At 47.4% G+C, this 27,507-nt stretch overlaps 1 protein-coding gene across 2 annotated transcripts; it reads right to left on the reverse strand.

The window, feature by feature from the left end:
* Positions 1-1,778: 1,778 nt before the first annotated feature.
* LOC128828944 (uncharacterized) lies at positions 1,779-23,336 on the reverse strand. Of its 2 annotated transcripts, XM_054013988.1 has the most exons (7): positions 20,992-23,336; positions 18,956-19,051; positions 14,290-14,420; positions 11,402-11,669; positions 4,918-5,099; positions 4,212-4,270; positions 1,779-2,081 (listed from the first exon to the last, which is right to left on the reverse strand). In XM_054013988.1, exons 3-7 carry the CDS (start codon positions 14,383-14,385, stop codon positions 1,928-1,930), a joined length of 759 nt encoding a protein of 252 aa, XP_053869963.1. In that variant the 5' UTR covers positions 14,386-14,420; positions 18,956-19,051; positions 20,992-23,336; the 3' UTR covers positions 1,779-1,927. The 2 variants fall into 2 exon arrangements, with proteins under 2 accessions (XP_053869963.1, XP_053869961.1); XM_054013986.1 differs by having other exon boundaries at positions 18,956-23,336.
* Between the last annotated feature and the right edge of the window lie 4,171 nt (positions 23,337-27,507).

A 27,507-nucleotide genomic window follows, 5' to 3' on the forward strand; every position in this document is an offset into this window, starting at 1 on the left:
AAGAACTACAAAAACAATTCAAGGTCTGGAAAACCTCCCTTACAGTGAGATACTAAAGATACTCAATCTTTTAAATCTATTGAAGATTAAGAGATGATTTGAGCATGACCTATGATTACCTAAAGAAGGAGATACTAGATCTCTTTGATAGGCTCTTTGATCTAGCAGAAAAAGGCATAACAACATCTGATGGCTGGAAGTTGAAGCTAGACAAATTCAAATTGGAAATAAGAGGCAACCTTTTAACATTATACTGAGGTTGGAAGTCTTTCTAAAAGCTACGCTCTAGTCCAACCACTAGTCCCTGGGCCTGATAGTCTCAGTGACACTCTTGGGAGTTCTCTCCCCTGCAGGAACTCTCTGAGTCCAGCCTATGTTATGTAGGACGTCAGACTAGATGAGCAGAGTGGTTCCTTCACAGCAGGTGGCTGGGGGAAGTACAGGTTCAGGGAATTGCCCAGGCAGTCTCTGGGCTCTTATGCTGCTTCAGTCATAATTGCAAGCTGCTCTGCCCTCATCACAGGGGGCACTTTAGCTTGATGGAGAAAGTGATGGAAGGGTTAAAATGATGGGAGAACACCGGACTGTTCTCTTCAACCACCTGGAGTCAGCCAGCAACTCTGCTGAAGGACCCTCCTGAGTTTGCTCCCGCACCTGGCTGCAATGTTGGGCAGCTTCTTAAACCTTCAGTCATCTCACCAGTGGAAGTGACTAAGCAGCAGCCGGCAGCCTGGGACGGGCTGCTGTTCCTGATGCTCTCACAGGGCTGACAGGGGCAGAGTGGTTCTCCTGGCACCTTGCATTTCCCCACATCACAGACTAGACTGACTGACCTGAAATTGGATCCTCTCATGGCCAGGCAGTTTGTGGGGTGCCTGGCCCATTTGAGCCCCTGCTAGGCTGCACTGTACAGGGGATTAAGGTTTAATGGGATTAGGATAACGTCGAAGGCTCCTTTGAAAATCTGTGTCTATAATTTATTCTAATCCAAAGTAACAAGGGTGAGAGGGCTCCTAATTACCCAGAATACACAGGGAGCTAATTACAAGCAATGTGAGTAGCTTTTAGTTAATTGGCAGAAGGAAACTATTCAGATTCTTTCCTTCCTCTCCACATTTCCCCATTGCCAGGGCCAGGGCTGTCTGTAATACAGAACAGTGCAGGTCTGGGACTGTCAGATCCTACACAGCAAGAAAGGGAAATGTCCAGATGAGCCTCTGCTCCAACACATTCCTCTGCCTCCCCTCCCCCATTCCTACTGCCCCCCCAGTCCTGCTCCTTTTGCATCCCCCACTGCTGTTCCCTCTCCCCGATTCCCCCTTCCTCTGCCTGCCTCCTCCACTCCCTGTGTCTGTGTGTGTTATGGGGCATTAGCCACGTTGTCTCATTTCAAGCATATCTAGTATGTGAGTGTATATTTGTAAAAACTAAAGGATGGCAAAGGTGCTGGATCCTGGTGGGGTCAGGCCTGGGAAGGCCCCCTAGCTCTCTTGGCTGTAATGCACTTTGCCTGTTTTCACAGGACATGCAGACTAGGCATGCAATTATTCACATAGAACAGGCGAGAGAAGAACACTGAGGCACATCAAAGCCCATCTTTAGCCTTTGTAGGTTCTGGCTCTTACAAGGCCAATTTCTGGCTTTGAATACACATGGGCGCCCACTGGAGTCCTTAGGAGCCGCAAATGCTCCCCAGACACAGACTATGGCCCACAGTGTTTATTAAACAGCTGCAAAACATTCTGGAGGTAGTTAATTTCCACACAACCACTGTTTAAAATACCTTTAATTTATAAAATAGCCTTCTCTCATTTACATATAGTACAGACAGTCTGGCAGAAGGTGGGCACAGCAGGACAAGGTGCTATTTGCATTCTCCCCTCCTTGTGCCCTCCCTGGAAGCTCCAATCCCTCCCCCCCCAAGTCTCTAATAACTCCCACAGTTACACTTCTGGATGGCGAAGATGGTGCGGATGTTGCCACTGCGGCTCTTGAATGTGTGTGTGTTGTACTGGTGAGGGACACAATGGCTGGAGGCACCTTCCGCCCAAACCAGGCATTTCTCTCCATTCTGCGAATCCCTGCGGTTAAAAAACAAAATCATTGACTACCCAGATGCGCAGAAGATGTAGCACTCTCAGTCTGCCCAGGGATCTGGGTTCATAGCTCACATCCTGTCACAAAGCTGGGCTCACAACTCATGTCTGGTCTCTGAAGCAAGTCTGGGTTCACAATTATTATTTGTATTGTGGTAGTACCTAATAATAATGCCCAGCTCTCATACAGAGCTTTTCATCAGTAGATCTCACAGCCAGTTACAAGGGAAGTATCATTTCCCCACATTTTGCAGATGGGGAAACTGAGGCACAGAGCAGTGCATTGACTGGCTCAAGGTCACTCAGCAGACTAATAGCAGATTCAGGAATAGAACCAAGTCTTATGAGTCCCGGTCTAGTGCTTTGCCCACTAGGCTACACTGTCTCTCTGCCTAGGAGCCCCCGTCATGGACCAGGACCCTATTGTGCTAGGTGCTGTACAGACACAGGGAAAAAAGGATGGTTTCTACCCCAAAGAGCTTACAGTCTTCAGCATGTAAAGAGACACTACAAGGAGGACAAAGCAATAGTAACAGTACCAAGAAACTATGTTTAAACACCCAGAGAAAGCATTAGCAAACTGCACAGAAGACTCTAGACAGTGGGGGTGGAGAGTGGTTAGGCTGCTCTCAACCCAGAAGTGGAAAGATGGGCTTGGAGCATCTGCCAATTTAGATTCTGTTTGATGCTCTCTCACAGGGGCCTTGGTTGAGCCATTTCATCTTTCTGTGTCTCAGTTTCCCCACCTGTAAAATGGGGATCATTTATTTATTGTTGCTTATTTGTTTCCGTTTGTGCCTATCAGAACTCCCTAGGCATGGTGCAAAAATAAAACAAACTGTAACCAAATACATGTCAACAGGCAGGGAAAGACAGCTGTTCTCATCCTCAGACAAGTTCTGACCGCACCAAACCTCAAAACAAGCAGCACCACTGCCCATTCCCCAAACCTCACCCACCCACCCAGACAAAGCCTAGAACAACAGGTGAGTTTGCAGCATTTCAAAAAGATGATCAAATCCAGGCTCTGGTACATCAAGGGAGAAAGTGAATTTGAAAACCAAAGACTGTCACCAAGATCACCCTGTTACCAGCCCCCTCTCATTTAAACCAGCTGTAGATTTGGGATGTCTGCAGAGGGACATCTATGGAGAGCAGTGGAAGGGGGAAACATTCTACAGCGAGGGCATGTCACCATGCCGTGACTTCTATGAGCAGAGAAGGCAATTTCAGCCAGATAGCAGGGCCATCTTTCCATCACTGCCATAGTGTCGGCAGTAAGATCCTGGCTAGCTTTGGTGTCCAACAAGAAGGATGTTGATACATTGGAGAGCATTCAGAGAAGAGTCACAAGAACAATTCAAGGATTAGAAACCTGCCTTATACTGTTAGTCTCAAGGAGAAAGGTATAACATGATCCAATGGCTGGAAATTGAAGCTAGGCAAATTCAGACTGAAAATAAGGTGCACATTTTTAATGGTGAGAATAATTAACCATTGGAACAATTTATCAAGGATCGTGGTGGATTCTCCATCACTGACAATTTTTAAATCAAGACTGGATGTTTTTCTAAATGATATGATCTAGAAATAATTTGGGGGAAGTTCTATGGCCTGTGCATTTGGCTGTCTGATAGAACAAGAAAGTTTGCATGTTCTTTGTCCAGGTTCTTATAGTGCACCCACTGCTGTAGAAACAGTGTCCAAGTTATAAAACTCACACTTGGATTGCCATCTTCAGAGTCAATGCTTGATTCTCTTTGCTCGAATCTCATGACATTACTAGAAATAACAATGTGGGATGTGAATTTATGAAAGACAAGTGAACTCAATGCAGAATATATTGGTGCAGTTCCCTACCAAACTCTGAGACAGTGGAGCCCAATAACAATGGTAATACAGTACTAGCTGGCAACCAAATGAAAATGACAGACGCCTTGGAGGCAGCTTGGACGCTGACTTTACACTTGTTCAATTGCATTCAGGTCAATGGAGATACACGGATATAAGTTTGGGCAGAATTTGTCCTTCATTCTGTAGGGAATCTGCATTTTTAGAGGATTGTAGCTAACCCTACTGCAAGGGGAGGGGCTGTGTGTGACCAGCTGTGCTTACCTAAGCAGGCAGTGATTCCCTGAGGTGCAGCTCCCCAAGCACCGGCCCACATCAATTTCCTGAAAAGATTTGCAAAACAAAGACATGAAAATCACTTGCAAGGCCCTGCCGATAACCACCCAAAGGGACACAGCATTCCAGCTACTTGGCAGTAAACCCTGCTTGTGGGGCAGTGCTGTGTCCTGATACGGGCTACATGCAAGGGGTTATTTTAACCCATCTTTAACTGACTAATAGTATTAAGTCTGGTAAAGGATGCAGCTTTCATTGTGTCAGAAGTACTTTAAAGATAAAGTCACATTAAACATTTCACTGAATTTTTTTGCCCAAGAAAATACAAGGTATTGCTTTATAACTTAGTTTGGGATTGTAGATTAAGCCATGGCAGTGAAATAAAACCTGGGCAATACGCAGATATCGTACTGGTGTAACTATTTCAATTAGATATGTGACTTTTTAATGAAGTAATTATACCAGTATAACCCATAGTGTGGGCCCACTTATGCTGGTATAAATTTGCTTATACCAATATAACTTATTGCCCTTAACTGTACAGGAATAGCCATGCTGGTATAGAGCACCCTTAAGCCAGTTTAACATGCATCCACACAAGAGTGGGAATTGTACGGCTTATAGGTAAAGCAGTACAACTTTTGTGTTTGGACAAACCCTAAGACCCTTTTAGAGCCGCATGCAATTGACTAACCTTCAGTCGCTCCTCTCTGTCCCCAGCAGAGTTGTGTATGATTTCATAATAATATTCCACATAGGAAACTCTATAGCAGGTTTCTTTCATTTCACAGTTTTCCAGAGTTTGAACCACCTCAACACCATTTGGGCTTTTGATCAGAACACCATCAAACTTTGTAGGTGCACAGAAGAGTCCGTCTGAAAGAGAATAAGAGTTTAATTGAATGTAGGGCCCAGTCCTGAGGCCATTGCATGTGCAGCATTCCTGCTGAGTATCTTCAACATGAGTTCTATGTACAGAGCAGCTGCAGGATGAGGCCTAAATCATGCAAAGTACAACATGGAAAGTGCTCATTTTCTGGGTTCGGAGCTGGTCTCTCAGTTAGCAAGCCCTGGGCACACTTCTTTTTGCCAACTCGAGCCACTGTTTTGATTTTTATGTTGCTCTCTTGATGATTTCACTGCGTGTGGCAGTGATATTGTGCTAGATGCAGACATCATGCACCCAACAGACAGGCCCTTCTCCAAGGGCCAAATCCCAAAGTCCAATCTTCAAAATCAGTTCGAGTTATGTTTGAGGAAGAGCTGCAAGACTTAGACCCAATGAATATTTCATATATTTTTTAAAATAATATATTAATGGCTGAGCTACCAACAGGTCTAGGGAGGAAGAAAATTTACTTTTACATCATACAGGAAGCCAAAGCCCTTTGCAAAGGAAAGTATTGTCCTCAGAGCTACTTTGAGAAGTTGAGTAGCATAGTAGCATATTGTGATGTTCAATTTTTCTGCATCCGAAGAAGTGGGCTGTAGTCCACGAAAGCTTATGCTCTAATAAATTTGTTAGTCTCTAAGGTGCCACAAGTACTCCTGTTCTTCAATTTTTCTGGATTGCCTTTTGGATTTGATTAGCTCGTCTCCTCATGACCCCCTGCCTGAGCTGGCAGACATCACTTTGATGTCACATCTGCTTAACACTTTCACTTTGGATCTTAGTGTTCAACACTTCCTGCCCTTCCATGAGTTTTCACTATTATTTTCACACAGATCTGACAGACACTGGCTCATTGAGGTGATGAACGTTCTCTGATGTTCCTCCATTGCACAGCATTATGGTTTATGAGCTGTACATTTTCATGCTGTGTTTTTGATAACAGTCAAGGGTTGACATCTATTCCAGACAATTGATGAAGGGAGTCAATATATAAATGTCTGGAAACTGATAAAGGACATGTGTTATTGGCGTGATCATTATGGGGATTCAAGAGGGCTCAGTATTCAATGGACTCTGTGCTGTGACCTACACTGTTGAACCCTTTCATCAGCACTCTGGTTGAGTGGTTTTTAAAAATTACTGTGGACTCACTTCTTACACTAAAGCTTCTCCCATGGGCTCTTAGCCATCCAGCCTCCCAATCCTGATCCCATCCCTACTTTGAGGCAAGTATAGGGCCAGACAATGGCAAGCCCCAGTAAACTGGGGAGGAGAAGATTGCTCTTTGAGACAGACAACCCAAAGGGATGGGATAAGGGTGGGACCATGGCCCACACCAGCCAGTAGAACTGATGCAGTTCTATGAATACTAAACCCTATTAAAGGGCATGACATCCCCTCTCTGGTTTTCCAAGCATTGCAATCCTCGAGTCCATCCGCCAAACAAGATCTGTGGTTTCAAAGCCACAATGTAGCCTATAATGCCGGGCTGTGTGAAAAGACAATATATTAAGCCAGGAATCCAGTTTGGTCTATGTAACCACTCTAAGAAGCCAAGATGATACTGAACTTATTAATGGGGTCAGCCACCAGGCTACACCTCCCCTTTTGTCTTGGTGCCCTCGGTGTGGCCTTTGCAGCTGGGTACTGCCTTCCTGCATGTCTCCGACTCATCCAGTTCTGGTGTCCAAAACACTGATCACAGCTGAATTTACCCCAAAGACAGACCCAGAGCTGCCACAGGGAAAGGGGGTGAAGAGGGAGTTGTTTCAGTTTAGTTCATTCAAAACCACAACATTAGCAATTCAAACCCTAGGTGAGTTCTGGAGTGGGCTAGAGCCAGCAGAAAGAATCATCACTCTTCATTATTAGAAGCAGCTTTGCAAACCACCTGGCAGTGCTCTGTGGAAAACAGCACCAGAACCACTGTCCTATACGGAGGTGTAAATTCAACAATGGTCCAGTTTGCAGATGATGCCAGCACTGGATGGGGAGCAAACAACCAGGACAGAAATAAACTACAAAATGTCCCGAAGGGATTAGCACAGGAGATTGAGACAACAAGGCGAGATTCAGCACTAATAGCAGGAAGCCCTATGTACAAGGAATGGAAATACAATGGAGAGACTGAAAGCAGAACCTTGGCATGCCGGGTCATTGGCTCACACACTGGTTTCCTCATCCTGAGTGTGGCTACTGTGATATGAAATAACCTTCATCAGCAACAACATTCTTCAAGCAAACTACAATTTTTTAAAATAACAAAGTGACTGACTTGAAGGGTACAGACACAGTCTGTCCAATATGGCTCTTCGTTAATGCATTAGTTGAGCATAAGGATAGCTGTTCGTCTCTCACCTTCTCAGCCCCCTTTCTCCTGTGAGGTATCTAAATAAGGATGACGATCCCTGTTTTACAGGTGGAGGAGGGTGGCTAGGTGATACAGCAAATAAGAATCAGACCCAGGAGTCAAACCCTAGTTCTCTGGCTTGCAGGTTGAGCTCCCCCAGCCTTTAAGCAAGTCATTCAGCCTTTGTGACTGCTGTAAAGAGGGTGTGAGAATACTTTGTGCTTTTCCAGCTGTGCATCTCCAGGCACTTGACAACACAGGAAAGGTGTCATTGGCCTAAATGTTTGCAACTGACCAGTGATCAGGTGCCCAGCAGCAGATGCCTGGAAGGGGCCAGACTTCCAGAGGGTGGGTGCTCAGCGCTGTCTGGAAACTGGGCTCCCTCAAGGTGTCTCAATTTGGACATCCCAAATCACTGGTTATTTCTGAACATTGAGAACTATTGGTGGATTTTCAAATCTGCCTCCAGGATTCTGAGGCCAAATTCATCCAATGGGAACTGGATGTCCACATCCTTTGTGCAACTTTGAAAATCTCAGCCCAGCCATTATTGTCACTTTACAGAAGGGAGACAGAGAAAGGGAAGCGATTTGAGCTGACACAGGAAGTCAGAGGCAGAGCTAGGAACGTAGGGTTACCATACGTCCGGATTTTCCCGGACATGTCCGGCTTTTGGGGGCTCAAATCCCCGTCCGGGGGGAAATCCCCAAAAGCCGGGCATGTCCGGGAAAATCGGGAGGGCTGGGTGGTGCTCGGCCGGGGCCGGCGGTGCGGGGCCGGTGCGGGGCCGGGGGCATGGTGCCGGGCCGGGAACTAGGGGCGCAGTGCCGGGCGCGGGGCCGGACGGGGAGCCGGGGGCGCGGTGCCGGGCCGGGGTCCGGGCTGGGAGCCGGTCAGCCGGGCCGGCGGGGAGCAGGTCAGCCGGGCCCGCGGGGAGCCGGGCCGGCGGGGAGCAGGTCAGCCGGGCCCGCGGGGAGCCGGGCCCGCGGGGAGCCGGGCCGGCGGGGAGCAGGTCAGCCGGGCCCGCGGGGAGCCGGGGAGCCGGGCCCGCGGGGAGCCGGGGAGCCGGGCCCACGGGGAGCCGGTCAGCCGGGCCCGCGGGGAGCCGGGCCGGCGGGGAGCAGGTCAGCCGGGCCCGCGGGGAGCCGGGCGGGCGGGGAGCTGGGCCGGCGGGGAGCCGGGCCGGCGGGGAGCCGGGGAGCCGGGCCCGCGGGGAGCCGGTCAGCCGGGCCCGCGGGGAGCCAGGCCGGCGGGGAGCAGGTCAGCCGGGCCCGCGGGGAGCCTGGGGGTGCGCCGGGCCGCCGGGGGCCGGCAGTGCTGGGCGGGCTGGGGGTGGTCGGCCGGGGCCGGCACCCCAGGGCCCGAGCCGACCCAGGCTGGAGCCGCCGGGGGGCCAGCCTGGGCCGCGCCTCCTCCCCCCCACACCCCCCTTACCTGCTTCAGGCTTCCCGCGAATCAAATGTTCGCGGGAAGCAGGGGAGGGGGCGGAGACTTTTGGGAGGGGGCGGGGTTGGGGCGGGGGTATGGGCGGGGCTGGGGCGGGGCCGGGGGCCGTGGAGTGTCCTCCATTTGGAGGCACAGAATATGGTAACCCTAAGGAACGGAACTAGATCTCTGGGAGTCCCACCCCTGGGCTTTAACCACTAGATCCTTCCTCACATACCCCACTGTGTCCTGTGTGGGAACAAAAGATATTTTAAGTAGAGACACTCTGCTACACCCCATTCCTCCAACCACACATGGAATATCCTGAGGGAAAGAAAAGCCTCCACTGAGCTTGGAGACAGAGGGCCTAATTCTTCCAGCCCCTACACCTGTGCAATTTGCATATACAATGCTTACACTCACTTTAGTTCTGCATTATTAGTTCTTGGTTGGCTGTGTCCTCCTACCAGATCACACACATGCTGTACTGCTGGAGGAGGCCAAACTCGCAAGGAGTCTGAACAGCACACACATTTCACATCCAGAGGTCCCTGTGTTTGTTATCATGCCATTGGCTTTGGACCAGATTTTTTAAGGCATTTAGGCATTGCTGAACTCAGCATTGCAGTGCCTAGCTGATTTAGGAGCCTAAGCAAGCCTATGTGATTTGGGCACATAATGAATTTAGCCTATGATATTTAGGCACTTAGGGTACATCTACACTACTCGCCAGATCGGTGGGTAGCAATTGATCTATCGGGGATCGATTTATCACGTGTAGTGTAGACGCGATAAATCGATCCCCGATCATTCTCCCATTGACTGCTGAACTCCAGCTCGGCGAGAGGCGGAAGCAAAGTCGACGGGGGAGCCGCGGCCATCGATCCCACACCACGAGGACGCCAAGTAAGTTATTCTAAGTCGAGCTAAGATACGTCGACTTCAGCTACGCTATTCTTGTAGCTGAAGTTGCGTATCTTAGATCGATCGCCCCCCGCCAGTGTAGACCAGGCCGTAGGAATCTAAATCCCATTTGCAGTTAATAGGATTTAGGCCCCCTAAGTGCCTAAATCACTTTTCAAAATGAGATTTAGGCTCCTAAATTAGCTAGGCATTACAACACTGAGCGCAGCAATGCCAATATATCTTTACAAATCTGGGCCTTTCTCTTCTAAGGGCTTGTCTACACTACGCAGCTTTTAGCGACAAGAGTTTATTCCACAATACACCTCTACCCCGATATAACACGAATTCGGATATAACGCAGTAAAGCAGCGCTCCGGGGGGGCGGGGCTGTGTGCTCCGGCGGATCAAAGCAAGTTCGATATAACGCGGTTTCACCTATAACGCGGTAAGATTTTTTGGCTCCCGAGGACAGTGTTATATTGGGGTAGAGGTGTAGCTCTTCTGGTCCATTTCCCCCAGTAGACAAGCCCCTAGGATTGTTTACCACTTTTCTACAGCTGTGTTCTAAAGTGAGGGTTTCCAGGATCTTTTCCACAGTAATCCTCACTCCCATATCCTTACACCTGATCATTGTTCCATTCAGTGCATATTTCCCAGACAAGTTCATTGCTACTATCCCAATTATTTGGTATTTGTCTCCAGTTAAATGCATTAGCCACCTACTGCCCACTCCTTTGCAAGCTGGGTGCACTGTTCATCACTGTTTGCTCAGCCTCCACTTTCAATATCATCTGCAAATTTAGGCTTTGTCTACACAAGCACTTTTGTTGGTAAAACTTTTGTCTGTCAGGAAAAAAACACACCCCGACCAACAGAGGTTTCACCGAAAAAAGTGCCAGTGTGGATAGCGCTGTGTCGGTGGGAGATGCTCTCCTGCCAAAAGAATACTGCCGCTTGTAGGGGTGATTTAGTTATGCTGGCAGGAGAGCTCTCTCCTGTCGGGCATCAAGTGGCTACCTGGGAGACCTTACAGCGGTGCCGCTGTTCGGTCTGCTCTCACTGTAATGTCTCATCTGGTGGGTGGCCCCTCGACCTGTTCAGCATCCCTTTAGCACGCTGGGCCTGCAGGCACTCCGTGTAAATTATCTTCAGGTGAACGGCGCAGAGCGTTATCAGTCCTCACATCAACTCCCAGAGGCAGAAAATTATCATCAAACCCATTTTACAGAAGAGGGCATTCAGGCACAAAGAGGTCAAGTGGTTGCACTACAGGTGGGACTAGAACCCAGGAGTCCTCAGCATCAAGCCCCAAACCTAATCCATACACCCTGCTGCCTCAGTGCAAGGTGCTTGCATTAAATTCCAGATCATATGAACTACCCTCCTGTCTAACCAAGAGTCAGACATGGCTTTAAGTAGGACAAGGGAGTTTTTAAGATTTCACCTGGCGTTCTCAGGTTGCAATATTAGCATTTGAGGTGCTGATCCCAGCTCTGAGATATGATGAGGAGTAACCCCTTCCCCATGTTCACCTCCTCAGCTCATCTCCGCCTCTCGCCCACCCCATGAGATGAGGAGGGAAAAGTTCCTCCTCTTTTTCCATACCTCTTGCATGGGCTGGATTGGAGCATTTTCCAACATCCACCGTGAACTCCAATGGGGTGTCCGGAAAGAAGGTTTTCAGGGATGGCAGCCGTAGACACTCCTCTGGGCTTGCGTTACACTGGCAGGCCTCAATCACTTCCACTTCCTGAACCCCTTCAAACAGCAGTACCCGCTCCACGTGAACTCTAGTGGGTTCACAATGGGAATCCAAAGGGCAGGAACGTTCTGCTCCAGTCGACAGAGGCAGCTCCATCTGCCGATCCTGCAACTGCACAGAACAGTCACAAGGTAACAGGTATATTTAAAAAGAGGGGCAAGGGAACAAAGAGGACCCGGGTAATTATAGACCACTCAGTCTAACTTCAATACGTGGAAAAATACTGGAACAAATTATTAAACAATCAATTTGTAAGCACTTAGAGGACAATAGGGTTATAAGGCATAGTCAGCATGGAGATGTCAAGAATGATTAAAGGTCTTGAGAACATGACCTATGAAGGAAGGCTGAAAGAATTGGGTTTGTTTAGTTTGGAAAAGAGAAGACTGAGAGGGGACATGATAGCAGTTTTCAGGTATCTAAAAGGGTGTCATAAGGAGGAGGGACAGGGAGAAAACTTGTTCACCTTAGCCTCTAAGGATAGAACAAGAAGCAATTGGCTTAAACTGCAGCAAGGGAGGTCTAGGTTGGACATTAGGAAAAAGTTCCTAACTGTCAGGATGGTTAAACACTGGAATAAACTGCCTAGGGAGGTTGTGGAATCTCCATCTCTGGAGATATTTACGAGTAGGTTAGATAAATGTCTATCCGGGATGGTCTAGACAGTATTGGGTCCTGCCATGAGGGCAGGCGACTGGACTCGATGACCTCTCGAGGTCCCTTCCAGTCCTAGAACCTATGAATCTATGTCACAAACAGGTCACACCCAACCAACCTATTTTTCTTCTTTGTCAGGATTACTGGTCTAGCAGATGGGGCGAAGTTGTAGACATGATTTGCCTTGACATTAGTAAGGTTTTTGACACATTCCCCCATGACATACTCATAAGCAAACTAGGGAAATGTGGGTCTAGATTAAATTACTGTAAGATGGATGCAAAACTGGTTGGAAAAACATACTCAAAGAGTAGTTATCAATGGTACACTGTCAAACTGGGGGTATGTATCTAGTGCTGTCCTGCAAGGCTGTGTCCTAGTTCAAGTACTATTCAATATTTTCATTAATGACTTGGAAAGTGGAGGGGAAAATATGCTTATGAATACTGCCCCTCCCTCTGTAGGAATAACTATCCTGGTACAGATCACATTTATACCAGGATAACTGTGTCCACTCTAAGGGCTTGTACTGTTTTATTTATTCTGATATAGTTAAAATGCTGCAACTTTTAGGTGTAGACAAGTCCTTAACAGCACAGGCTCTTGCTAGTTTGTTAATTAGGGTTGTTTGTCTTGGCTGAAGTGTCCCAGGGTTATTTTACACACAAGGAGGGAAAGTATCCCCACTAAGGATCTGCTGTGAGAGCCCCGATGGCCAAGTAGAGAGAGGCTAACATCACAACAAATAATCTGATTCTGTGGCTGCCAATTTTACTGACTCAGACAGGAAAATGCATTTGGCCTCTTCCCACCTGTGCAAACTGACAAGCTCAGGAAAGAAGTTTTTAATTACTGGGACCTAGTGTAGAACAGATGTGGCCTAAAGTACCAGCACCAGTGCTAGGCTGCAAAGGTGGGGGGGACGTTAAGTGATCCCAAATCAGGGGCATAGTCACACCCGAATCCACAGGCTGAGACTCCTGACCCTGTCTCAGTGTCCGTCAGCCCGGCCGTGTCCCTCTCCTACCCTGCCCCAGTCTCCAGCCCCAGGGCTAGCCCCGCGGTGGGGGGGAGGGGATATGTGCCTCATGGGGGCGGGTCTAGTGCTGGGGCCAGAGACCAGGGCAAGTAGGAGAGGGATGCACCACACAGCCGGGCTAATGGACACGGGGCTGGGGTCAGGAGGGGTGGGCAGAGCTCGATCCCCAGCATGGCCTCCCCACCCCCACCTGTCCCCCATCCCAGGGCACTGGATCCCTCCTGCACCCCCTCCCAGGGCCCCCCATCCCTCCTGCCCTTCTCACCCCGTCATTGCCCACCCACCCAAAAGCCGGGACCCACACAGTTTTCCTGTCCTAGCTATGCTACTGTCCCCAAGTCCATCAAACACCATCTAGTCAAGATATTATAACGTAGGAAACATTGCAGAATCATCAAAATAGAGGACTGGAAGCAGTATTGCCAACCCCAAATGTTCAAAAATCATGAGTCAGGCTCACCAAAAATCGTGAGATTGGCTTTACAATCATGAGATTATGTACAACTAATAGATTTGCTGCTCTTTGTAGTTGCCTTCTGTTTTTTGAGCCTTTAGGGTGCACTGGGGTCACATTTTGAAGCTTCCTCCTCAGCCACGAGGGCTAGAAACTTAGTTTTTCTTTAGGAATGAAGACTGAAATCATCACATACCACTTGACTCCTGGGACTGGGGCTTTAAGGAAAACAATAATTATCATGAGAGTTGGCAATGCTGTTTCTAGTCCAGTCCCCTGCACTGAGGCAGGACAAATCCCTGACAAGTGTTTGTCTAACCTGCGTATCTCCATATACAACTGAGCTCTGGCTGTTTCTCTCACAGCAGGTGTCTGACACCCAAGGAGAATTAGTTTCCTTTCCTGTAACTCAGTTACCTCACTTGTTTGTGGGCTGGCAGGACAATATGTTAGATGAACAGTTTAGTATATTTCAGGAGATCTATTTAGGAGCATATAGAAAACCATAAGGCATGATCTACTTCTGGATGTAACTGCTCCCATTGTGGAGATAGTAAAACACAGAGATGCACATTTCTCACCTTTTTAGTTCTAAGAAAGTCCAGCATAGAGGAATGTTTGGGAAATCCAGACTGATGTGAGTTTATCCTTTGGGATGAACAGTGGGACCTGCACATCCCAACATCCAGACTTACAGGACTGCCAGAGATGTCTGTGAACAGAGGAAAGCTGGAGTCAGAATCCCTACAGAATGCGGAGATTATTACTATTTATTAGTTGTATTGTGCTAGGTGCCCCAGCCATGGACCAGGCCCGGATTGTGCTAGGCGCTGTACAAACACAGAACAAAAAGATGATCCATGCCTCAAAGAACTGACAAACAGAAAGAAACCTCTGCTGCAGATGGTTGCCTAATTCTGCAAAGAACAAACACACCCAGATCCACAAATGTAATGTGGTCATTTATTTTGACTGTGGTTCCTGATGATATACTTTGTAGTAGACTAGCAAATTCGCTCTAGTGTATTTTATAAAAAGCAATAAGGTCTCAGTAATAGGAAATCACATGACAATGTCTCTGCCATCTAGTTTTTAAAGAAGGAGGAAGACCACCAGTGCTTTGGTGAGAATCACTAAGTCTACATATTAGCAAAGGGAGAATGTGAGAAGTTCTATTGTGGTTGAATTATTTAACTAAGATAGTAGGAGTGTCTGGGTAAACTCTCTAATTCATGGGCAAATAAGAGCATTCAAGCTGGTCTTCACACCCCCTGAGGAAGTCTCACACACTCAAGTTGGGCATTTCATGTCTGTGAAACACCAGTGATTATCAGCTAATAATTGTTTCCCCTAGAAATACTTCAGAAAATTGGCTAGTTTTCTCCAGCAGCTTTGTCTATATTCAAAGTTGCTTCAATTTCACTTTATATTGGTTTAAAAATCAATTTCAATTAAATCAGTGCATGCCCCAGCGTGGACATTTTTACTTCAGTTTTGATTAAATCCGTTCCCAGCTGATTTAGGCTGAACCACAATGAGCCTGCTTTAAACCAAAATAAGTGTCCGCCTAGAAGTTTACACCAGTTTAAAATCACACAATTAGGCCATGACTACACTAGCATTTATGTCAGCAGAACTTTAGTCACTCGGGGATGTGAAAAAAACACTCCTCTGAGCGCCATAAGTTTTGCCGTCGTAAGCACTCGTGTGCATAGCGCTATGTCGGCAGGAGAGCATCTCATTGAGCTGGTTTATTATATGGACGCGAGAGCTCTCTCCCATCAGCATAACATGCACCACGAGCACTCTTGCAGCTGTGCATCAGTACCGGACAGCTCGTAAGTGTTGACAGGGCCTTAGTTAAACCGCTGCAACTTTCTCCTGTAGACAAGGCCTTGTGTGGACACTTAGGCTATGTCTACACTACAGACCTGAGCCCTCCTGCCAGCATAATAAAACCACCTCCAATGAACGGCAGGAGAGCGTCTCCCGCTGACCTAGCGCTGTCCACACCGGCTCTTTTGTCAGTGAAACTTATGTCAGTCAGGGATGTGTTTTTTCACAGCCCTGACTGATAAAAGTTTTCCAGACAAAAGTGCTAGTGTAGACGTAGCCTTAGTTCAGTTTAAACCAGGTTTATATCAATTTAGTTTAATTTGATAAGGAATCTACTTAAACTAAATTACCTTTAGTTAAACTGGTGCAAGTTTGAATACAGACGAGGCCTCACTACAGAAAGCCTGGTGCTATCTCTAAATGAGTCACTAATATGAACATATTCTTCACAAGCACAACAGCATAATAAGGCAATTAAAATGACTGAGGCTTTCTGAGGTGTTTGGCACGTGTCTGTAATCATGAGGGCTATATAAAAGCCGCATGCTTAGCAGAGCAAAAGGGAGCAGGCAAGAACTATCTCCAGAGCCATCCAGATAAGCTACAGAAGGACATACTCTGCTTGTTGCTCCTGGACTTCTCTGTGCTGTAAAAATGTAGAGGGGGGTTGGAAACTATCATCTCCCCTATTCCCCTTTCCCCCGTTCCTTGCCTGGCAATAAAACCCTGAGAACTTCAGAAAGTGCCTGCCACAGCTCCAAACTCCAAGCCATAGCAGAAAGTTTGTCTCAACTTGGATGGGATAATACTATGCACTTTTTTCAGAGTAGCAGCTGTGTTAGTCTGTATCCGCAAAAAGAACAGGAGTACTTGTGGCACCTTAGAGATTAATACATTTATTTGAGCATAAGCTTTCGTGGGCTACAGCCCACTTCTTCGGATGCATACTGATGATACAGTTGCATCTGATGAAGTAGGCTGTAGCCCATGAAAGCTTATGCTCAAATAAATGTGTTAGTCTCTAAGGTGCCACAAGTACTCCTGTTCTTTTTACTATGCACTTTGACAGCACTTTCACCTGAGGACCTCAGGCATTGAGAGGGATTAATTCTCACAGCCCTCCCTGTGGTAGAGATGATTGTTCTTGCTTTATGCCCCAGGAAACTGAGGCATGTGAGGAATAATTTACTTGCCTAATGTCACATTGAGCCGTTGCAAAGCTGGGAAAAGTACTCTGTAGGTTCTAGTCCTGTTCTTTAACCACTAAATGATCAAATTTACAGTCAAAATTGCATAGATGGTTTAGGAAGCCTCCACAACTGTATACCACTGGCTGCAAAAGGAACCAAGACTATATAGGGCCCTTCGTTTTCAGTTTTCATTTTATTTATTTTTCCCCTGGAATTTATCGGTGTTTATTACCCCAACTACTAAAACAGGTGACAATCGGTGGAAAAACTATTAATAATTTTACTGGGTAAATATCGGAGTTTATTTTGGTGGACGGAAGGACAGGGCGAAAAAGCATTCGGTAGATTAATGCTTTGATTAATGGAATTCAGTGTGGTTTGCTGCAGAACTAAGAGAACTCAAAACATGCCACCTCTGAGTTTAAGAAAACAATAGCTCTTTAATCCCCAAATAAACCTTTTCATTTGAATAAACAGTTTACTGTTGTAGACTTAGAACTATTAGCCTATAAATATTTACATTTCATAATTGGGCCACTCCATGTGAAGCACTCAACTTCATCCTTTTCTCCTGTTTTGTTTTGTTTTTTAAACGTTTGAATACTTCCTAGTGTTCTGAAAGGTATTCTGATACAGATTTTTGTTTTCTTTCCATTTTAGTGTGTCAGCTCATTAACTGTTATTTGCTAACTGCTTGAAATGTCTATGTGGTGGGCATGAGAGGCATCAGTACGTTCAGATGCAAACGTATAGATACACACTTACTTCAGTGCTTGTGTTCCTGTTTGTTTACTGTGTGTATCTTCTAGACCAGGGGTGGGCAAACTACGTCCCGGGGCTGCATCCGGCCCGCCAGATTCCTTTAAACATCCGGCCCTCGAGCTCCCGCTGGGGAGCAGGGTCCGGGGTTTGCCCCGCTCCAGCACTCCAGCCAGGAAGTGGGGACAGGGGCTTGCCCCACTCCACATGGCTCCTGGAAGCAGCAGCATGTCCCCTCTCCAGCTCCTATGTGTAGGGGCAGCCAGGGGGCTTCGCACGCTGCCCCCACCCCAAGCGCCTGAGGACAGATCAGCGTGCAGAGCCACTTGGCTGTGCCTCCACTTAGGAGCTAGAGGGGGGGACATGCCGCTGCTTTTGGGAGCTGCTTGAGGTAAGTGCTGCCCACAGCCTGCATCCCTGAGCCCCCTCCCACGCCCCAACCCCCTACCCCAGCCTGGAGACCCCTGCCGCACCTTGAACTCCTCGTTCCTGTCCCCACCCCAGAGCCCGCACCCCCAGCCAGAGCCCACACCCCAACTCCCACCATACAATTTCCATACCCGGATGTTGTCCTTGGGCCCAAAAGTTTGCCCACCCCTGTTCTAGATTAATACATAGCCTTACTTCAACAGGCAGCTTTGCATATACACACGCACTAATGTGTTATTAGTGCTCATACAGTGCATTATATTTTCCTAATAAAACTAGTTATTTTTATATATTTGAATTATATAAAAATAGGGGGGAAAATCAGAAAAAAATGAATAATTCTTTTTGTAAAACCCAGGATTTTTTTGTTAAAAATTGGTTTAAACTGAGAACAAAGGGGCTTAACTATATACAACTTTCAATAGTTACAGACCTTTTCCTAATGAATATAGTAGACTGACATATTTCCTAATTTGCACTCACTGTAAAAAACAAGCTGCACATTGGTCCAAAAAAAGATGTTACCTCCCCCAAGTTGTTTCTCTAATAGCCTGGGACCAACACAGCTTCAACTACCCAGCACTCCCAAGATTACTCCCGAGAATCAAGTCGTTTTGGTACAATACACCTCTGAGCTAATGCAACTTTGAAGGCTGCAAACATTTGTCTTGAGAGTAAGTTCAATACATTTGGTACAGAAAATAAAGCTTGTTTTGTTCAGGGGAATGTATTGACCAATTAACGAATCTGCCCACTAATTAATATTTTGTGAAATGTGCTTTTAGTACCTGGTTATGTAAGTGAACAGTAGCATTAGCCTTTTAAGGATCTTGTTAGGAGTGCAGCATCCCAGAGGTTGATTAGGCAGCATGCCTTGGGGTGTCACCATTACATTTACTTACTTCAGACCTTAGCTCTTTGGGAATAAAATGACAGTGAAGTCTTGGGAGCATCCATGGCCAGAGGGCTGTTGATGATGGAACATGTTTAAAGGAATCAGGCTTCTCAGAGCCTAAAGGAGAAGTTCACTTACCGTGCCCAACATAGACGGAATGGCTCTGCCTCCTGCAGCAGCCCCTCTCTGCAAACAAGTTCCTTCCTTCACTCTCCCCGCTGATGGCTCCTGCACCTGCACTCACAAAACATAAAGCTCATCCGATCCCCAGCTTACAGCTTGAGCTGCCTTCCTTCTCTAGCTGGACGGGGACTTGGAGCTCCAAGCAGAAGGCACACAGACCTCATTTCTTTAACTTTATGATTTGATTTAAGGAATAAGCAGGATCAAAGTAGTTAAAAATGGAAATGACCCATTAGATCTCCAAGACTACTCCACGGCAAGGATAGACTGTACACACTCCATCATTAATTACCATTCATTAAGTCCTTGATTCACCCATCCCCATTCTCACTTTACTCAGCGAGGCAGAATCATGCCCCAGCATATTGCTGATGTCTGACAATCACCTCAGCACCGTATAGAAGAGGGAGCAGACAAGTAGAGATGATCCAGTTCTCCAATAAAGGACGAATTGGATAGTAAAATAATTTTACACTTGACCTTAGCACTTCCCCTGTTCATTCACAAGTCCTTCACTCCTTAACATCAGCACACAGAGCAGTAAACGCCATAGGAGGAAAAGAGAAATGAGACTTACTGACAAGGCTGGGAATACAGAAAAGGCCACTGAGAAGCACGGTCGCCAGTGGAAGGTCCCTCATAGCTGCACCCTTGAAGACACTGAATTGTCTCCAGTATTCCTAGCTCAGATATTTATAGCTAGAGCTCCCTTAGCAGGGGAGAAGGCGCTTGCAACAGAGACAAATGGGTCTGTATATTGCTGACATATGTTGCCAAGATTGTGATCTGAATAAACACCTAAGTGGCCTCAGCAGTAATGGAATCTCATCACCAACTTGTCTAGGGGAGCGGGTTGCAGCCACACTTCAAAGCCTTGCTTGGAAATGGCAGGTTTTCCACCCCAGGATGGGGGATTTCTCCCTCGGGGGCCTTTGTTCTCACCACCACTTTCAACCTAATTAAGCTCTCAGTAGCTTGGAGTCATTTTTAAGTTGTCTCATTTAAAAGAGACTCAAGTTCTTCAGCCTCATTCATTGCACTGAATGGCCTATTCTCTGGAGATAACCGGCTTTTGTTTCTTTTCAACACCAGACTTTAGATTAACCCTAGCTCTTTGGTAAACAAATACACCATGCAAGGCTCAGCGAGATCTGCAGAGCATTCCCTCTGGAGAGCAGCCCAAGGCAGGTATCTGGGCCTCCCTTTCTGCCTTTCTTTCTTTATCAGAGAGGTAGCCCTGTTAGTCTGTATCCACAAAAAGAACGAGGAGTCCGGTGGCACCTTCAAGACGAGCAGATCTGTTAATCTTTAAGGTGCCACCGGACTCCTCGTTGGTTTTTCTTTCTTTAGCAAGGCTGAACCCTTCAGCTGGGAAGAAGTTTCTTTCTTTCATGCTCAGTAAAAACAAGCAGGAAAGTTCCTCCTTCCTGAGGAGCAGAAGCACCATGGATCCTTCCTGCGTGCAGCGAGGAATTCTCTCTAGAGCGTGCATTGGTTTCTGGGACTGCAATACAACCCCCGAAAAGCTCTCACAGGCCTTGTCTAGACTAGGAAAACAGGTCCTTCTTTCAACTGAGGCAAAGCTAGTTCCACTGAGTTAACATGATTGAAAAAAGCACCTTTTTTCCTGGTCTAAAAGAGGCCACGGCCCACAAGCGTAGCTATCAGGGTCCCACTTTGTTATGTGGTTGAGCAAAGTCATGGCTACAAGAAACTGGGCTGTCAGGTTCTGTGTCCGTAAAAGGTCACTCGTGTGAGAAATGGTGGCAGGCCCGCAAGCACTGCTGTGAGGGAGAGGTTGCAGAGCAGAGGGCACTGAGCAGAGTAGGTATTAGGCACAGAGGAGAAGAAAGAGGGTGCAGGGATGAAAGCTCATTGCATAGGGTATGGAGGACAGACCAGGGCGAAAGTGGCACTGAGGTGGGGCACTAGGTGGGGAGGGAGGGTACGGAGTCTGGTGTGCACAATGACTCCACTTGTTCTTTTTTTACCTTCTGGCTTCTATCAGGTTGGAAAATGAAATGACCGTCCCACACCATCCCTGCTGCATCTCTGGGCTCTGCCTCTGTGACTGAAGAGAAGAAATTGAATCCCACAATGGGTAAGAGGGTTTGCAAAGGCCTTACACCAGGGGGCTGGGATGGAGATAGACCGGAGACTCCCTTGTTAGCCAGGTGATTGATTAGATGGAACCCTGATGTCTGCTTCCCCTGGTCACAGTCACTTGCAACTGGGCTCCCGGAAATCTCCTCAGGGTGTATGTGTTGATTGTAGTCTCCTTATTCTGTACCCACAGGGGCAAGAATGATAGAAAAAGGTCATTATGAGTGAACTCCAACAGTCTCTCACAAACCCCAGTGCACAGGCACACAGCTGGAAGGCTGTGACCATTCCATTGATAAAGACACAGCCCCCTTGTGGAATGCAGTGCAGGGTACAAGTCCGAATTCAACCAGTGGTGCACAGGGTGCATTTTTTCTTTGGCCCATACGTCATCTTACCACCCTCGGTTACAGTGAGGAGCACCCCATGACACGCTCTGCTTACGGTTGCCTGAGCACCTCTGTAATTATAACCTGAGTTTTCCATCACTCGGAACTTCCTGAAACGTTCACCTTTGAAACTGAAATTTTCCAGTCTTGGAAGGTTGAAAAGCCTGAAGGTGAATTTCATAGTCGGGCATCAGGGCAAAACCAATTCACCCGTTTCTGACAGGAAGCAGAGAGGAAATAATACTCCTTCCCCAAGATGTAAAAAGAATTGGAACAGCCCAATCGTCCAAAGGGCTGACTTTGGCAGAGAAGTAGCGCTCTCTGAGGAGCAGAGCCCTTCCTTTCTCTGAAAGAAACTGGCCTTGATTTGATAGTTAATTATTATTTGTATTGTCATAGTGCCTAGGCGCCCCATTCATGGACCAAGCCAATGTACTCTGGGAGGGACTGGGTTTTTTTTAGAGTTTTTTTTTGTTTTTTTGTTGTTGCCTTCCTCTGGAGCAGGGGTCGGCACCCTTTCAGAAGTGGTGTCCCGAGTCTTCATTTATTCACTCTGATTTAAGGTTTCACGTGCCAATCATACATTTTAAGTAGGTCTTTTTCTATAAGTCTATAATATATAACTAAACCATTGTTGTATGTAAAGTAAATAAGGTATTAAAAATGTTTAAGAAGCTTCATTTCAAATTAAATTAAAATGCAGAGCCCCCCGAACCGGTGGTCAGGACTCGGGCAGTGCGAGTGCCCCTGAAAATCAGCTTGCGTGCTGCCTTTGGCACGCGTGCCATAGGTTGCCTACCCCTGCTCTGGAGCAGGGATGGCCACAGCTGGAGATGGGACACTGGACAGAGAGGGATAGGGCTGTGAGGTGGCATTGGGCATTCTCTCTCTCTCAGGTGCTTGGCTGATCCTAACTCAGGGGCCTAGTCTTCACTTACCGGCTGGTCCGGAGGCACGCCATCGATGTTCTGGGATCGATTTATCGCGTCTGGTTAAGACACGATAAATCGATCCTGGATCGATCCCGGAAGTGCTCACAATCGACGCCGGTACTCCAGCTCGCCGAGAGGAGTACGCGGCGTCGACGGGGGGAGACTTCCGGCCGCGTCTGGACCGCGGTAAGTCCGGAGTAAGGTACTTCGAATTCAGCTACGTTATTAACGTAGCTGAATTTGCGTACCTTAGTCCGAAGTCCGGACTAAGTGTAGACCAGCCCAGGGATGGTCAATTATTTGTCAAGGTCCAAATTTCTTGGTCAAGGTATAGTTGAGGTCCAGACGAAATAATAAAAAATATAACAACAATGATAAGTAAATAAAAAGATTTTGGTGTCCATTCCAAAGTGTCTGGCGGTCCGGATTTGGCCCATGCCTATTGACTACCCCAATCTAACTGATGGCCTTATGTGGGGTTGGGAAGGAATTTTTCCCCAAGTTAGATTGGCAGTGACCTTGTGGACTTTTCACCTTCCTAGGGCTATCTGGCTCTATATCATTTAATCATTTCCCTGCCACTGCAGGAGCCTCGGACCCTGATGCACCTCAGTCCCTCCTCTTCTCTGCCTGTGCCATATAACAGTCTAGTCTCCTGTGGGCTGTAACACCTTGGTCTCATTTTGGTTGTTGGGGTTAGTGTGTAGGTGCAGGGCAGGGTAGGTGGCCTATGATCTACAGGATGTCAGACTAGATGATCTGGGGGGTCCCTTCTGGCCCTAATTTCTAGGATTCTAGGAGGCCCCCAAGGTGCCAGGCGCTGTACAAACACAGAACAAAAAGACACTCCCTGCCCCAAAGAGCTACAGTTGTCCATATTTGAAAATTAGGTTCTAAACCTTTGCAGGAGCAGATTTTGTGAAGTTCATAAGTGTCACTAAGCATAGGCGCCAACTCCGGGGCTGGAGCACCCACAGGGAAAAATGGTGGCTGCTGAGCACCCACTGGCACCCCCCCCTACTCCCCACCAGGCCCCACAGATCAGTGCCTCCCCCTCCCTCCCTGCGCCTCCCACCCTCCCCAATCAGCTGTTTCACAGTGTGCAGGAGGCTTTGTGAGGGAAGGGAGAGAGTGCGGCGCACTGGGGGAGGGAGAGGAACAGGGCGAGAAAAGGTGGGGCAAGGGCCTTGGAGAAAGGGGTGGAGTGGGGGCAAGGCCTGGGGCAGAGCCAGGGTCGAGCACCCCCCAGCACATTAGAAGGTCAGCACCTGTGTCACTAAGGACAATTGCATGGTGCATCTGTGCACAGCCAACGTAGCTTCACACTACAGTCTCCAGGGCTGGATTTCCAATTAGGCACAGTAAGCAAGTGCCTTGGGGTGCCAGCATTCTAGGGGCACCTTACCTCTCTAAAACTGTGTGCAACACGAAGGTCAACTGTAGGCAGGAGGGGCACTGAAGATGCTGTGCCTACGGTGTAAATACGGCCCTGAAAGCCTCCATTTGCAAAAGTGTCCACTCATTTTGGATGCCTCAATTTTTGGATAGCCACATAGGGCCCAATTTTGTCCTCAGTTAAAACAAGCCCTTGGACACATGCAGTCTACTGCTCTGCATTCCCACCAAAATGGCCTCTTTCCCTGTGGGAATGAGCACTGGGTTGGGAGCCAGGAGATCTTGAATTACTTTGTCACCTCTTCCACTGAAAGGTCTCACTTCTCTTTGCATCACAACCCCCCCCCCTTTTTTTGTTTGCAAAGCCCCATCGTCCTAGCCTAGGGAAGTAGGCAAATATCGTTACTCCCATTATAGATTGTGAAGCTAAGGTTAAGCAAGTCATGCAAGGGCACAGAAAGCTTGGGACAAAGCTGGGAACAGAACCAAGAGCTCTGAAATGAGACACTGGGCTTATTCACTACAAGATGGGGGGGAGGGATAGCTCAGTGGTTTGAGGATTGGCCTGTTAAACCCAGGGTTGTGAGTTCAATCTTTGAGGGGGCCACTTAGGGATCTGGGGCAAAATCAGTACTTGGTCCTGCTAGTGAAGGCAGGGGGCTAGACTCAATGACCTGTCAAGGTCCCTTCCAGTTCTAGGAGATAGGATATCTCCATTAAATTTAAATACCTATTGGAGAAATTCAAATCTAAGTGCTTAGTCATGCTGCCTGTACAATGGGGTTACCCCTGCTGAGCCACCTTTATGTGCTTTAAGATAGAGGTAAAAAGTGCTATGTCCATGCAGGGTATTAAGCCCATTCCAGATGGACAAAAATAGATATAAATGTTGCATGATTTGCAGTGGCTGCACATAGGATTCAGGACTGGGTATTCTGCAGCCAAAGACATTTTCAACAGGTGTTAACTCAGGGATATTTTGTTATTCTAAGGGCTATAAAGACATGCATTCATTAGGATGTCATTGTGAGGGCATTGCTAGAATCCTTGGGCCAGGTTGGCCAAGTGAATGTTGGAGTAAGTGTGTCTTGCCCCCATGGAGACAAACAGTGGGGTCAGTGCAGCAGGTATAGGGTAGTTTGCATGATTTAGCATTCAAGACAAATGTAAAAGAATGCAATTTATGTACCAAGGATTCAAGTCAGGCATCACTATCAGATGCAGCAATCAGTGAAGTTGCACACCTTTAAATGGGAGAAGAATTCAACCCCAAAGGTTCACACCCATGTTCCTGAGGGCAGAATTGGGCCTCAACAGGACAGAGGTAAGTCCCTCAGGGGGAGATGTAGCAGGAAAAGTAACTGACCGGAAGATTTAAGATACATTTTAAAGCTGCATCTCCCCCCACGACTTTCTCTTACACTCAGACCAGCCTCAGCATTCCCACATGCACTTGATTATGATAGTCATGAACTGGTCTCCACACAATTCCAAATACACGTAAGTTACACTTGTTTTGCACACCCCTTGCATGGCAAATCAGTGCAAGTTACACATCTCTGTGACTTTCATTTGCTTTATGGCCAGCTTGCAGCCCCTGCATAACTCTCATCATCTATTCAATGTGGACTTTGGCTCTAAGGAAACAGAAAGCTCTTCTTCACTTAATGAATTTCCTACTTCATAAAAATAAAGTAGGAAATTCATTGAGAGGTTTTGGACACAAAAAGCTAAATTCCTAGCTGTAGTTGCACTGAAGTGAAGGGAATTACTATAGTCATATGGTTATTGTATGGTTTTGCTGAGACACGTTAGAGTGTGTGGCCCCAGATTAGATTAAACTGATATTTAAACACAACAATGGTGTGACTACAAAGCAGAGTTAAGGTTGTTTGAATCCCTAACTCTGCATTTCTGTATCTTAAGGTTAAAGTGAAAACAAATCTCAATGTGTTAATTGCGAATTTCCTCAGTTTAGCATGCTCAATTTGGGAATAATTATGACACCTAGTAACATATTTTACCCTAAGTTACTGATAGGCTAAGGCTATGATTCTGTCATGGAGGTCACGGATTCCATCCTTTTCCAGGACCTCTGGGACTTCATCTGGGCCAGGGCCGGAGCAGCTGTTAGCCCCAGGGCCATCAGAACAGCTGACCAACGGCCAGCCCCAGGGCCATTGGGGCAGCAGTCCTGGCCAGAGCAGTGGCTGGGGCTGAGTGAGTCCCCTGGGGCTGGCACAGCAATGGGGCTGGAGCAGCTGCAAGCCCCAACAGCGCTCTGTCCCTGCACCTCTTCCGGGTGTTAAGTCAGGGACGGGTCATGAGCTTCCATGAATTTTTGTTTATTGCCTGCGACCTGTCCCTGTGATCAGGAACAGTCAACATGGATTCACCAAGGGCCTGACCAACCTGATAGTCTTCTATGATGAGATAACTGGCTCTGTGGATACGGGGAACGCCGTGGATGTGATATATCTTGACTTTAGCAAAGCTTTTGATATGGTCTCCCACAGTATTCTTGCCAGCAAGTTAAAGTAGTATGGATTGGATGAATGGACTATAAGGTGGATAGAAAGCTGGCTAGATTGTCAGGCTCAACGGGTAGTCATCAATGGCTCGATGTCTAGTTGGCAGTTGGTATCAAGCGGAGTGCCGCAGGGATTGGTCCTGGGGCCAGTTTTGTTCAACATCTTTATCAATTATCTGGATGATGGGATTAATTGCACCCTCAGCAAGTTTGCAGATGACACTAAACTGGGGGGAGAGGTAGATACACTGGAGGGTAAGGATACGGTCCGGGTCCAGAGTGATCTAGACAAATTGGAGGATTGGGCCAAAAGAAATCTGATGCGGTTCAACAAGGACAAGTGCAGAGTCCTGCACTTAGGAAGAATCCCATGCACCGCTACAGGCTGGGGACCAACTGGCTAAGCAGCAGTTCTGCAGAAAAGGACCTGGGGATTACAGTGGATGAGAAGCTGGATATGATTCAGCAGTGTGCCCTCGTTGGCAAGACAGTCAACGGCATATTGGGCTATATAAGTAGGAGCATTGCCAGCAGATTGAGGGAAGTGATTATTCCCCTCTATTTGGCACTGGTGAAGCCACACCAGGAGTATTGTGTCCAGTTTTGGTCCCCCCACTACAGAAGGGATGTGGACAAATTGGAGAGAGTCCAGCGGAGGGCAACGAAAACGATTAGGGGGCTGGGACTCATGACTTATGAGGCGAGACTGAGGGAACTGGGGTTATTTAGTCTGCAGAAGAGAAAAGTGAGGGGGTACTTGATAGCAGCCTTCAACTACCTGAAGGGGGGTTCCAAAATGGATCTCAGCTGTTCTCAGTGGTGGCAGATGACAGAACAAGGAGCAATGGTCTCAAGTTACAGTGGGGGAGGTCTAGGTTGGATATTAGGAAAAACTATTTCACTAGGAGGGTGGTGAAGCACTGGAATGGATTACCTAGGGAGGTGGTGGGATTTCCATCCTTGGAGGTTTTTAAGGCCTGGCTAGACAAAGCCCTGGCTGGGATGATTTAGTTGGGGCTGGTCCTGCTTTGAGCAGGGGGTTGGACTAGATGACCTCCTGAGGTCTCTTCCAACCCTAATCTTCTATGATTCTATGATTTACTAAAAATATCCATGACCAAATCTTAACCTTACTGATACGCGCGCTCAGAGTTAACT

Source organism: Malaclemys terrapin, chromosome 24 (genome assembly GCF_027887155.1).
Source record: "Malaclemys terrapin pileata isolate rMalTer1 chromosome 24, rMalTer1.hap1, whole genome shotgun sequence".
Lineage (NCBI taxonomy): Eukaryota > Metazoa > Chordata > Testudines > Emydidae > Malaclemys > Malaclemys terrapin.

Coding starts and splice junctions, on each gene's coding strand:
- LOC128828944 (XM_054013988.1), bottom strand. CDS start 14,385: ATGTGCAGGTCCCACTGTTCATCCCAAAGGATAAACTCACATCAGTCT. Junction 5,100..11,401: donor CAATCCAGCCCATGCAAGAG/GTATGGAAAAAG, acceptor ATTCTCTTTCAG/ACGGACTCTTCTGTGCACCT. Junction 2,082..4,211: donor GGGAATCACTGCCTGCTTAG/GTAAGCACAGCT, acceptor TTTTAACCGCAG/GGATTCGCAGAATGGAGAGA.